A 13,174-nucleotide genomic window follows, 5' to 3' on the forward strand; every position below is an offset into this window, starting at 1 on the left:
TATGTTCTACTGATTTTTGTATGTATGGTAAGTGTCTTAAAATTTTAATAGAAATAAGGGCTTGTCCTCTAAAAATCAAAAAAATCTAAATGATCATAATCTTGAAGCTTTGTATGCAGTTGAATTTATATTTAACATATATATTTGGGTAGTTAGCTTTCCTTTATTAAGTATTGTTTAGATGATACCTTACTACATTTATTCGAAGGATGCCACATTACTAAAATATTGTGATTTTAAGAAGTCAAGTCAATCTAGATTGTTTTATTTAGAAAAAAGAGGAATATTAGATCATTGATAAAATTATTTATATATAAAGAAAAAACTATGACAAGATCTATAATATAAAGTATCTTCCTTTTATTTAATATGATAGTTTTGTTTGTAAAATTTTGGATAATTTTTCCTATTCAAACATAGGGGGATATGTTCATATATTAGACTATGATTTTGACAATAGAATGAGATATAGAAGACTAAATCTTTTTGAAGAGAAAATGTACAGCAAGATATATTTTGGATTGGATATACACTTAATGAAATGAATTAACATGGATTATAATTTTATTATTATGTTAATGAGTACAATAGTAGGATATAAATAGTGAAAAAAAAGATACTATACAATTGATAACAACTTAGAAAACAAAAAAAGAAGCAACTTGTAGCTTAATTTTATTCAATAATAGATGCATATTTATACAATAGATTGATATGTCATTATTCCTAAATGACTACTAAGTATATTGGCAACTAACTACTTTATGTTTTACAACACACACACATGAACTTTGACAACTAACTCTAGATCTAAGAGATAGGCCTATGTAGCTAGTTATTGTGGCAAACTAATACTCTATAACACATACATAAACAATTCACCTAAATTGAACTTCTATTGCCAAGAACTAAATTTTTTTTTGCCATATGTGGAACATTTAGTTATGATTTATTCATTACTATTCGAATATCAACTCCAACACCCCTACTTAATGTGACAACCAGAAAACATGATGTAGAAATTTATTCTTTGAAAATAGTTCACAAACTAGTAAGAACTCCTCAAGTTTCTCCCAAATGATGATATAGTCATGCATTTATCATCTAATATTCCAACACAATTGGACACCATTTGCAGATGAAATGCCTTAAAACTCTCATGAAGATATGATGCCAAGCTTCCATATTTTTAGATCTCCCTGAATTACACCAATCCCCACATGTGTGTCTCATAAATCCAATAAGGTCTATTTTATCTAATTGGCTAGCACCTCAGACTATTGAACATCCATCTAGAATCTACCACATCATTTTCTATCTTCAAATTATTGATCATTTCAAAATAAAATACGCTCTTCATTTTTAATGATGTCACAGTCACTAACAACATTAGGTGCTTCTAGATGAACAATTACATTTATTGATTCTTTAATTTTACCTTCGAGAAGGTCATTTACATGAATTTAATAATTGATTTTAGTGTGTCTTATCTTTTTGCAATATAAATAATCAATTTCATTCCTATCATGCATTCTCTTTCCCATATTTTTGTTTGAGTATAATGCATGATTAAGTTGAGTATCTTCTCTTGAATCCCTTGCAAATTTTCTCTTTTCCTCAAACAAAAAGAGCTTAAATCACATCTTCAAAATTCAATAAAGATTTATGACTAAGAGTAAAAATAACATTTCTATATTTCAAAGGAAAAATATTTAGAAAGATAGAAATATTTCAAATCTAATTATTTGTAACTTTAATTTTTCTCCAAACAAATTTAGTTAGTTTGTGCCAAATTTCTTTAGATGATTTCTCTAAATCAACATGATGAATTTATAAATATTAAAGAGCAAGACCCATAATATGTTATCTAAAGGATAGAGTTTTCAATGCACCAAAAGATCTACCTATCAATGCCTAATACAACTAATAGTCTAATAGAACTACATGAGGTAGTTAAGCTATATCATAAATCTTGCAAGAGACACTAGTCCATTGCCAACAATATCCCTACCAATATTACTCACCATGGCTTATGGGATTCAAACTTGTGACCAAGCTCTAATACCAATTGAAAGGTCAAAGTTGTTATTGCACCAAAAGATGGACCTACCATGCACAATAGAACCAATAGTCTTATAGAACCACTAGAGGCTATTAAGCCATTTGTACAAATCCTGCAAGGGATGTTGGCCTGCTGCCAACATAGTACACATGGATTTCTCATCTAATCAATCCTTTTTTAGCATACATATGTACTATTTTAGTGCCATTAACTATGGCTCACAAAATTTTATTCATCATTTTCATTTTCATTTTCACTTTCCATGAATGAAAATTTTCACCATAATATTTTTCTATATGTATATCCATTTTTTAGAATTTCTAGGATCTAAAAATAAGAAGATGCATTTCAATTTTGCACAACAAAAAAAGTTTGCAGTAGCACTCGACTTACACTCTTACACTATAAACTTTTTTTAAGGTAGAGGTGACTCTAATACCATATTAAAACTATAGATATTGTACAGTTGATAACATATTAGAAAAAAAGAAAAGAAGGAACTTGTAGAGTAATTTTATTGAATAATAGATGCACATTTATATAATAGGTTGATGCACCAATATTCCTAAGGGATTTCTAAATAGATTGGCAAATACTAGTGTACATACTTGACAACACACACACGAACTATATAACTAACTAGATCTGAGAGATAGATCTACAACTAGTTATTATTTCAAACTAAAACTCCATGACACATACATAAATAATTCACCTATATTTAACTTTTGTTTCTAGTAAGTCAAACATGGTTTTCTACATGTACAACATTCAATTATGATTTATTCACTACTATTTTAACATTAACTCCAACAATTAGTTTTCTTAATAATCATGCACAAGAAAGATGAATATTATTATAATCCACTAATAGATACAACATTAATTATAGGGTTCTCAAATCATTCATAAACGTATATTTAATAGAGGAAAGTTGATTTTAATACAACTCATTGATGTATTTGTACTATGTATTTTATTTATTGCATGCAACTTAGATACCTTTCTTATTTTTACTCATATATTTATAATATCAAGTATATTTGTACTCCAATATGCTCTATTGGCTATAATTTTTCCTTTTTACATATTCCTTCTTTTTTTTCCCTCACATTTTCATCTTGGGTACATATCAAGTTTTCCTTATGTTCACCTCTCCCCACTTCCTCTTTTGTATTTTGATTCACGTCATAGAGTTCTAAATTGTTTTATACATGTTATGAAAAGTCATCCCTAAGTAAAACACATATTAACAACCATTTCTATCTAACTTTTGTTGATCTCTAAGCCTTGTTGCTTATTAGTGTCCAACACTTAGTCATTCTCTAGGTAGCTTTGGTTGTTCATCACTGCGACCGAGCCATCTAGAGAAGCTCAGGCTATATGGACTTGTTTATATATCACTAAATGTTGAGCATGTCAAAGGTTGGAAAGCACCCTAGTAGAGACCAAGCTAGTATACATTCTACATAAAACAATGGACACCAAGTGACATAAAGTTAACTTATTCCAAGAGAGTTAGTATATATTGAGCCTATAGAAGCTAAGAGACAACGTGAATGTTACCTATGACCGAGTGTCAGAACATTCAATTGCCGAGTAAACCAATTTTGGCATATGTGTTTGTAATGGAACAAACACTTATTTAAATCATTCTAGCCAATTTCTATATGACATTTAAGGATTGTAGAGATACTAAAGGAGAAATTTATGTGTTTTTTTAAAAGGAATTCCCCCAAGAAGAGCAGATTAACCAATCAAAAAATTAGAAGGGTTAAACGACAAAGGATAAATTATGGATTGTTGATTATGATCTAGAACTTTCTATGATTATCTATTTAAGGAGGGATCTAACCATAAATTATTATGGAGAATGTATGAGAGTAATGGAGTAAGATGAAAGCGTGATGGTGCAAAAAGGCTAAGAACAAAGAAAGGAAGACTAAGTTTGATAAGAAGATGAAATAGAGTAACCTAGCAGTGAATGGAAGAACATAATAGATCAGATAAGGAGATAATTTTGGACATGGAAGAGAGGAGATCCAAAATCAATTCTAGATAAAATTGAAGGTTTACATGTTGATACATTCCAACAAGTGTAGTAGGGAAAATCTCTTAATAGAGTGGTTTTAAACATTGTTCAAATCTCCTAATAGAGTGCTTACATTATTGTGAGTTTAAATCCTTTAATTAAGATAGACTTAAAAGTCTTATATTGATTTTAACTAAGAAGACCCCTCATAGAATATATCATTAGAAGTGATCAAATTATAGCCCTAATTGGTGAACTTTGTTGTTATAGTAGTAAAGATTTGTGGGCTTCATCCCCACCCTAGTTTTACCTTTACCTGGGAGGATTTCTGGGTAACCAAAATGTTTGTGTTATATGATTATATTCTCATGAATGTTATGCTTAGATAAATTTCATTTTAGCATTACAATTTATGATTATGTGGTATGAAATCTAAGATATGAGATGGATTAGTAGTAAATGCAGTTAATCTATTATTTTTTTCTTGTAGTAAATTTTTTTATAGTTCTTTATTCATCCTTTAAATCTCAGTAAGATTATGTGAAGTAGCTAAACAAAAGAAGAAAGTTGAAGAATACAAAATCATGGCTGAAAAAAACAAAAGATAAATGACTACTAGACTCAAAGAAAGGACATTTGATGTGGAGAATCTTACAAACAATCAACTAGATATTATGAATGAATTATTACTTGCAAATCAGGAGTTGAACAGAAAGGACATGAAAATACAAATCTGAGATCACAAAGTGACCAACTAAGGAATGAGTTGAGATATGAAAAAGAATTTCTGGAAAGAAATAATAAACCAAGTGAAGCTATAAGATACTTTGAAGAACTGATGAGATCACCAATGTCATCTAGTGATATTTTTGGTCTAGGACATATCAAGCACTCTTCATCTACTAAGGAAGAAGAAACATTAAAGAGTGGAGAGAAAAGGAATGTAAAACCTAAAGGAAAACCTACATGTTATCATTGTGGTAAACTTGGACACACATAACACATTTGTAGAAGAAACAATGGTATCCAAAACCCTAAAACTAGGTTTACTAGTAACTGTTTGACTTGCAAGAAACAAGGACATCAAGAAAATGGATGCATGTCAAATGCAAGTGATGCATCTACTATACATATATTTGAAGGACAATGTTACATCCACCAAAAATTGGAATGTTAGAAGAAGAAATGAGGAGACTAGTAGAGGCGAGTGAACAATGGGATGTTGCCACTATTGAGGACATTCTTGATTCATCACCACCCAACCAAAATGTATTAATTGAGAAAGATTTAATACATGCTCAATCAAATACCTTAGATACCTCTCTACCATGCACCAATCTAGTTTTTCTATAAATACAAAACTATAGATGGATTGAAAGTGCACAAACTGATGGTTTTTAAGTTACATAAGTTAGAGTGGTTCTAGACATAAGTGCCGAGTAGTAAGGAAAGGAAATTATTGTTTATTTACAATTCACCCATGTCATAGATGGAAAAATGGATGAGAAAGAGATAGAAGAGAAGGAAAAGTCAACAAAGCTAGAGAAACCAAAAGAGCAAGAATTTATTCAAGCTCTTATACAGATTCCAAGTGTCATACCAACCAAAGAATTAAATGTTACACCTATATAAAAGTTTCTATCAACTCCACATGAGCCCAAATAGACACCTAGACTAAGTCTAAAGGGAAAAAAAACTGCAGATATCACTACCTAGTGATAATACCCCTCGGTCATATATAGTAGCACATAATATTTATACCCTAAAGGAGACAATAACTTTGGATGAGGTCATCACAATGCCCAAGTATGACCTGAACAATATGACTCTAGAGCAGATGCAATATTTACAAACTTTGTTGAGTCACAAGACAAAGCAAGACTGATTGAGGAGAGAACTCAAGAAAAATCAGGTATTGCATGATATTAAGGATATTTTTTTTTATGCTTTTGAGATTGATGATGTTAATGAGAAACATCAAATTTTGGATCAACTAGTGTATATAATTAATAATGTATATATAGAGGATATAGAAACTAGTGATAAAATGATAAGATGGTCTGACAAAAGATTTAAGCTCAAAGTTTTGGAGAAAGTCTCAACCAAACTTGTTATTAGGTAGGGTGATCTTTCTAATATAGTAATGAGTTTAGAAGGAATTTTTTCAGTTATTCATTCTTTATATATGAAATTTTGTGATGTTGATTTGTTCACATTGGAGAATCAACACTCTATTGATAAAATCTAGATAGATGTAAAGTCTTGTACAACTATTTCTTTGGGAAAGAACGTAAGTTCAAGCTCACATTCTTACAATAAATTGACATTTTATTAGGGAAGATTACTCGACTTCATGGCTAGAGATAGTAACATAAGGAATAAATTGATTTCTACTTGATCTATGCTATTACCCCATTTAGAGATAATTTAAAAGGAACTATCTATGACTCAGAATCTAATAAAGAGATATCCACATCTCTTAACAACAAAGAGCCTAATTGATCTAGTTTCTCAACTAGAAGTTCAAATTCAAGTCATGGAATTAGTGGGATCTAGACAACATCTAAGACTAGAAGAGATTTTGGCTAATCACAATACATTTTTAGAAAAATGCGAACAAACCCTTGCAAACCCCAAACCATAAGTGCCAAAAACAAGGGGGAAAGGTTATCAACATCATGCTAGACACATCATGGTAGAAATAATTTAGAAAGGGGGAAATCTACTCATGTACAAATAAAGGTGAAGTCAAATCAGACCAGATCAGAGGTAGAGTTATCATGACCAAGCCATCCATAGAAGGATGAGCTATATGGACTTGTTTATATATCACTACATATTGATCAATTCAAAGGTTACTGAGCACCCCAATAGAGATCGAGCTAGTATACGTATCAAGTAAAATAATGGAGACTGGGTGATGTAAAGTTAACTTATACCTAGTGAGTCAGTATATGTTGAGCCTATAGAAACTAAAATACAACATGAATGTTAGCTATGACTGAGTGTCAGAATATTCAATTGATGAGTAAACTAGTTTTAGCATATGTGTTTGTAATGACACAAACACTTATGTAAATCATTGTAGTGGACTTCTATACAATATTTAAATATTGTAGAGATAGTCAAGGAGAAAATTATGCATTTTATTAGAAGGCATTAATCCCAAGAAAGATAGATTAACCAATCAAAAAATTAGAAGGGTTAAATGAAAAAAGGATGAATTATGGATCATTGATTATGATCTAGAACTTTTTATGATTATCTATTTAAGGAGGGATCTAACCCTAAATCAATTTGGAGAATATGTAAGAGTAATGGAGCTAGATGAAAGCGTGAAGGTGCAAATAAGCTAATGAAAGAGCAAGGAAGGCTAAGTTTGATAAGGAGATTAGATAGAGCAACCTAGTAGTGAAGGGAAAAACAGAGTATATTAGATAAGGAGATCAATTTTAGACACTGAAGAGAGGAGATATGTAAAAAGCATCTAGAGAAAAGCAAAGGATTAGGTACAGGGATATTAGATAACAAGTGTATCAAGACAAATCTCTTAACATAGTAGTTTTAATAGACCTTGTTCAAATCTCCTAACATAGTTCTTACTTTATTGTGACTTTAAATCCTTTAATCAAGGTAGACTTAATAGTCTTATATTTCTTTTAACTGAGCAGACCGTGAATAGGGTAGATCATCATAAGTTACCAAATTGTAGCCCTAATAGACAAACTTTGTTGTTGTAACTATAAAGATTTGTGGGTTTCATCCCCACCTTAGTTTTACCTTCACCTTAGAGGGCTTTTGGATTACCAAAATCTTTGTGTGATGTGATTATATTCTCATGGATGTTATGTTTAGATAAATTTCATTTCAGCATTACAGTTTATGATAATATGGTATAAATCTAAGATATGAAAAGAATTAGGAGTGAATGAAATTAATCTATTATTTTTTTCAAGTAGTGAATTTTTTTTATAGATCTTTATTTACTCCTGTCCCCTCTCAGTATCTTGTTTCCCAATAAGACTTCCAACAACTTTAAGCTTAATCATCTTCTCCATTACCACTATCGTGTTATTGGTACCTTCTTTATCCTTTTGTCTTCAATCTTTAGTGACATTTTATTTAACATGTTCTCATCTACTAATAGTGTATTTATGTACATTTTAATAATTTTTTAATTTATAGGATGTCTAATTTTACTTTTTGGGCCTATCATTTCTTTTTTGCAACTATTTTGATAAACATTGCACTAAATTTATTTTCATCTAGGTGTGTATATTCACAACTATTAAATGTTATTATAAATTAATGATTTTCATATCTCTAAGAAATTTCCATACCAAATGAATTATTAAAAAAAAATTATACCACTAGTAGTTTGGCTCTCAATAAGATTATTCTAGTGGTACAAATTTGATATCATGTGTTGTGAACCTAATCATTCATTAGAAATCACATACAATCAAATATAAACGTATCAAGTACATATTATCATGCATTCATAATTATGCACAAATATATTTCAATTACAAATAAATCATCATCCTTAAGTATGCATTCAAAACATAGCCAATTTGTACCTCTCATTCTTTTTTTTGGTAAGGTTTCAAAATTCTACATACATAATTTATAAAGCTATTTTTTTAAAACCCCATTTTCCATGATGGGAAAGTAACTTGTTAATTCAAAGCTCACTAAAACATTACACACTAAGGCTTGATTCTAAAGCTAAAAGTGTTAAATAGTCAAAGTCGACTTATTTTTTCAAACTTAATTTTTCCTTTAGTGTGTGATGTTTAAGGGTGGTCATTAATTCATTCATGCCCTACCCCCAAGAGGCTTTAAATTTGTGATCTTCCTTTCAGGAGTAGAAGTTCTCCACAAGACCAACTTAAATTGTGTAACACACAAATTGAAGAGGATAAATAACAAGGCCACAAATTATGGGAGCTTAAATTTAAGAAGCTGATTATTGTCAGTTGAATGAATTCTAGTAAATTCCTCTTCGATTTTGATTAAAAATGTTTGAATACTATTCCCTTATTTATTATGTTTATAAATCTTCATAGACTATACTCTTAAATTTTAAGAAGGTGAAGCTCAAAGAAGAAGATGATTTTTCTTAAGGATACATTTATCTATATGTTTGAAATACCTTATTTCATACCAAAACTTATCGACATAGTTAAATAGAATCTCATGTAGAATTCTAATTTATCATTTGAAATAACTGCATTTTTAATATATTTATACTTTGTCAAATGGTTTATGATAAAAATCAATATTTTAAAACAGTTATAACCACCCATCGTATAGAATCTAAATGGTTATCTAAAGCCCAAACATTCAAACTCGGCCTACCATTCTGTCAATCCGGAGACCATGTAGTGACATTTTCTTGTACAAAAGAGCGCGCAATAGCCAAGCAATATAATAACATTTAACAGCAAATGGCAGTTGAATCCAAATATTCTCAATAAAATAACGAAATGACATGGTACTGAGTGTGTACTGAAGCTCGAATCTATCAGAGTTGTGAAAGACTAAAGCAACTGAGAATTTAAACAGCTAAAGTCTTTATGAATTTTACAACATGAATTCTGTAAGATATGAAACAGTTGTTTTTAAGATATGAAACAGTGAATTAAAACAACTGATAATTTGCCTGATGCAATTTTTGATTGCCGCCAAACTAAGTACAGAACTAAAAAAAATGAATAAATTCTTGATTCTTCAGCCTGCTATAGGTACAGAATTCAAACAAAGATTCAGAAAAGAAATGTTCTATGGAATTATATCAACAGAACGAAGGTGAAATGCCTGGTCACTTTTAAAACCTCTGGCTTTAAGTTTCTTATGTTTTGCGTTTTGTTTATTTCACTTTTCAAAAGAGCTCGAATTAAATCAGCTCACTAATCATCCGTATCAGGTAAGTTGAGATCTGGTATTTGCTGTGCATGATCAATAATAGGCAAGTTGAGATCTGGCAGGCCTTTCCGACGAAGATCTTTATCAGGAATGAGTTGCTGTTGTCGAAGCTGAGAGTGAAATTGTGGCAGAAATTCACCTGTAAATATATAAATCTTGATCAATTGGACTAGGTATTATTTTAAAGAAAACAAATTCAGTTAAATTCACGTAAATTTTTTTCAAAGATTCTTCAAGTTCGATTACATGTTTTGTATTCAAAGGAATTTTTATGGAGGGAAGTAGAGGATAGCATACGAGTTTCAGAAGTTATATTCGGAGAAGAATATGAAAAGTTGCTAAGTTTGAGTGAACTTGTGAAATGATGCGCAGGTCCTTCCGTAGTTGAGAAGATTGGAAATTTTTGACCTAGCTGAGGTCTCAGGTTTGAAGCCGAGGAAGATACATAGCTGACTCTGCTTCGCTCTACGATTCTTTTGAATTTCAAAACAAACAAGAAAAAAAACAAAATAAGGTTTCGTCTGCAAAATAAACTAGACTTTTAATCACGCAGCTTGTGTAAATAACTTACTGGTTCCTTGAATGCTCTGCCTGTGCCTTCTGGTTCCTCTCCGCGGCTCTTTCTGTTTTAAGTCACGACATGCATGCATATTGAGAATTATTTATCATCAACACAAAAACATATCTAATTATCAGTTTATGTTTCCAAAGCTAGAAAATCAGTCAGAATGCAACAAATCTTCGAGAAAATACAAAAGCATCTCACTGAAATTTTAAAAAAATCATTAAATATGAACTATTCAATCAACCAAGCAACAGTTATGCTCTTCCACGAATTTTTTTTGAAAAGAAGAGCAAAATCTTAATTTTATTTCCAAAGCTAGAGGATCAATCCGAATGCATCAAATTTAAATTTTCATCCGCCACAAATATGCAATATTCACTCATTTACCCGTCACTTATGTTTCTCCAGGGCCAAAAGCATGAAAAGAAGCTCAAATTTTCAAATTCGTTTTCTCAAAGTTCGAAAGAATATAAAAGCATCTGACTGAACTTATAATTTTCTTCAGCGATAAATATGAATTGTTCTATCAGGCTAGAAAAAATCAGTCGTACAGAACTTTGAAATTTCGTCCTCATTTAATTCACCGAAGTCAACAAAATTTCGAAAAGAAAGAGAATAATATGGCATGCACTTACCTGACTGATGACCTTTCATGTGACCTCCAAGAGCTTGAAGCTTCGTGAAACTTCCGCCACAAAATCTGCAAACATAATCGCTTCCTCCTTCCATTCTTCACGCTCTGAATCCGAATGAAATCCAGGAAAAACAAACATCTCACAGTAATATAAGCGGAAGCCAGAGGAGCTAGGGTTTGAACACATGCCAGGTTTGAATACGAGTAGATTAGATTAAAGCACGTGATTTGACGTGAAAATAGTGATCCGTGACTGTCACCTCTGACAGGTACCACAATCTGTGAGAATGTTTTGGGGCGGGTGAACAACAGATTTTTTTGTTGTTGATATTGAATGATTTAGGTGGGCAATCTTCTCTCCACAATTTACAAGTGTGAGAAATCAAAATATTAAAAATGTGTGAAGTGTGACGTGGTTCTCTGCTTGTTGCAGGCCAAGTAGCTGAACTGAAACCCCTCTCTTTGGACGACTTCTTGCTTTGCAAATGAAAGTGTTTTTTAAATGGGAGAGCCGTAGTCAGAGAGGAAATGTGAGACAAGTATGTATCTTATTGTGTAGGACTATTTATAGAAATGCACATACCCAAATGTTGTAGCTGTCAATGTGGTTTTCAAGTATGTAATAATAATTCTATTGTATTTTATTTGAAAGGCATGGCATCTTTTAAGGTTTTGTGGATAAATATTGTTTTTGATTATTTTAATGCTACAGATATTTTAGTCTAACAACATCACATTTATATATACTATTTAAATCGAGGGGAAAAGTGAGCTAAAAGTATGTAGGAGATAAGAATTTTAAAAACAGTTGACTATAATTCTCAAGTACAGTTTGAAATTTTATAGAAGTTTAGCAATACAAAATTAGTTGGGTCTAATTCTTAAGGCCCCGTTTGGTTGCTGGAAGATGAGGGCCAAAACCGGGTTATCAGAGGCAAAACCAGGTTTTGCAAAAAAACTTTGGTGTTTGGTTGGTTAAAATTATACCCTGGTTTTCAATTTCATCTTCCAATTTTGGTTAAAAATTGGAAGAAGTTTCTTCCAACAAAAAGGTGGAATTCGAAATTAAAACCAAGTTTTGAATTTTATGACAGTTTTTTTAATAATATTGTGGGGTCCACAGTATATTCATCTTCCGTGTCAACCAAACGGACCATTGGCTTTCCAAACCACAAAACCAGGTTTTCGAAAACCTGGTTATAAGATAACCTAGTTATGTCAAAAAATCATCTTCCCCAACCAAACGGGGCCTAAAGGAAATTTCTAAAAGTATATAGAAGATATTTATAATTTTAAAAATTGGTTGGACAAGTAAAATTTTGGAAGTATATATAGAAAATCTATATTAAAAAATTAGTTCATTTAATATTTAAAATATCTTATAAGTTTATCTAGATTGGGCTTGTTGGGATATGAAGCCTATCTTCTCCCTCTTGCCTCTTCTTATTCAACAAGCTTTCTATAAATGACTTGTGCAGTCATGTATTGTATCGTATTAGATCTTTCATTGACATAACTATTCCCCGCTTCAAGGTGTGGACATAGGCAAAGTTTTGTTGAACTATGATAAATAGTTATGTCATTATATTTTGTCTTCTTTGTTGATTGATTTAATCTACTCATTTAATAACTTAGAATTGGTATTAGAGACAGTTTTACTTGAGCAGAGATGGAAAAAGAAGAAGAAGATGATTTTATTATTAAACAATTTCTTGAAAATTTGGATTGGAATCAAGAGGAGGATGCTGAAGCAAGCAAGCATGAAGATGAGGAAGTTGAGGTTTACTTGATAGAGGATCCTTTTCTTGCAAAAACATATGACTTTCTCACAAAGAAATCTCTGCTTTGTAAAAATAAATCACAAGAGGATTCTGGGTGCTTGGCAATTGAAGATCTAAGGAGCATGAGGATTATAGAGCTCAAGGAGGCTGGAAAGAGCCAAGAGCTCAAGGT

The 13,174-nt window shown here is 31.1% G+C and overlaps 1 protein-coding gene across 1 annotated transcript; it reads right to left on the reverse strand.

Annotated features, from left to right (window-relative positions):
- Positions 1-9,529: 9,529 nt before the first annotated feature.
- Positions 9,530-11,758, reverse strand: LOC149531902 (uncharacterized). The gene is made up of 4 exons (XM_089809984.1): positions 11,223-11,758; positions 10,594-10,645; positions 10,320-10,495; positions 9,530-10,161 (listed from the first exon to the last, which is right to left on the reverse strand). The coding sequence occupies exons 1-4, from the start codon at positions 11,314-11,316 to the stop codon at positions 10,007-10,009; spliced, it is 477 nt and encodes a 158-aa protein (XP_089666110.1). The 5' UTR covers positions 11,317-11,758; the 3' UTR covers positions 9,530-10,006.
- Positions 11,759-13,174: the final 1,416 nt, after the last annotated feature.

Source organism: Cupressus sempervirens, chromosome 11 (assembly GCF_028749045.1).
Source record: "Cupressus sempervirens isolate cs-2001-9-10 chromosome 11, ASM2874904v1, whole genome shotgun sequence".
NCBI classification, from domain to species: domain Eukaryota; kingdom Viridiplantae; phylum Streptophyta; class Pinopsida; order Cupressales; family Cupressaceae; genus Cupressus; species Cupressus sempervirens.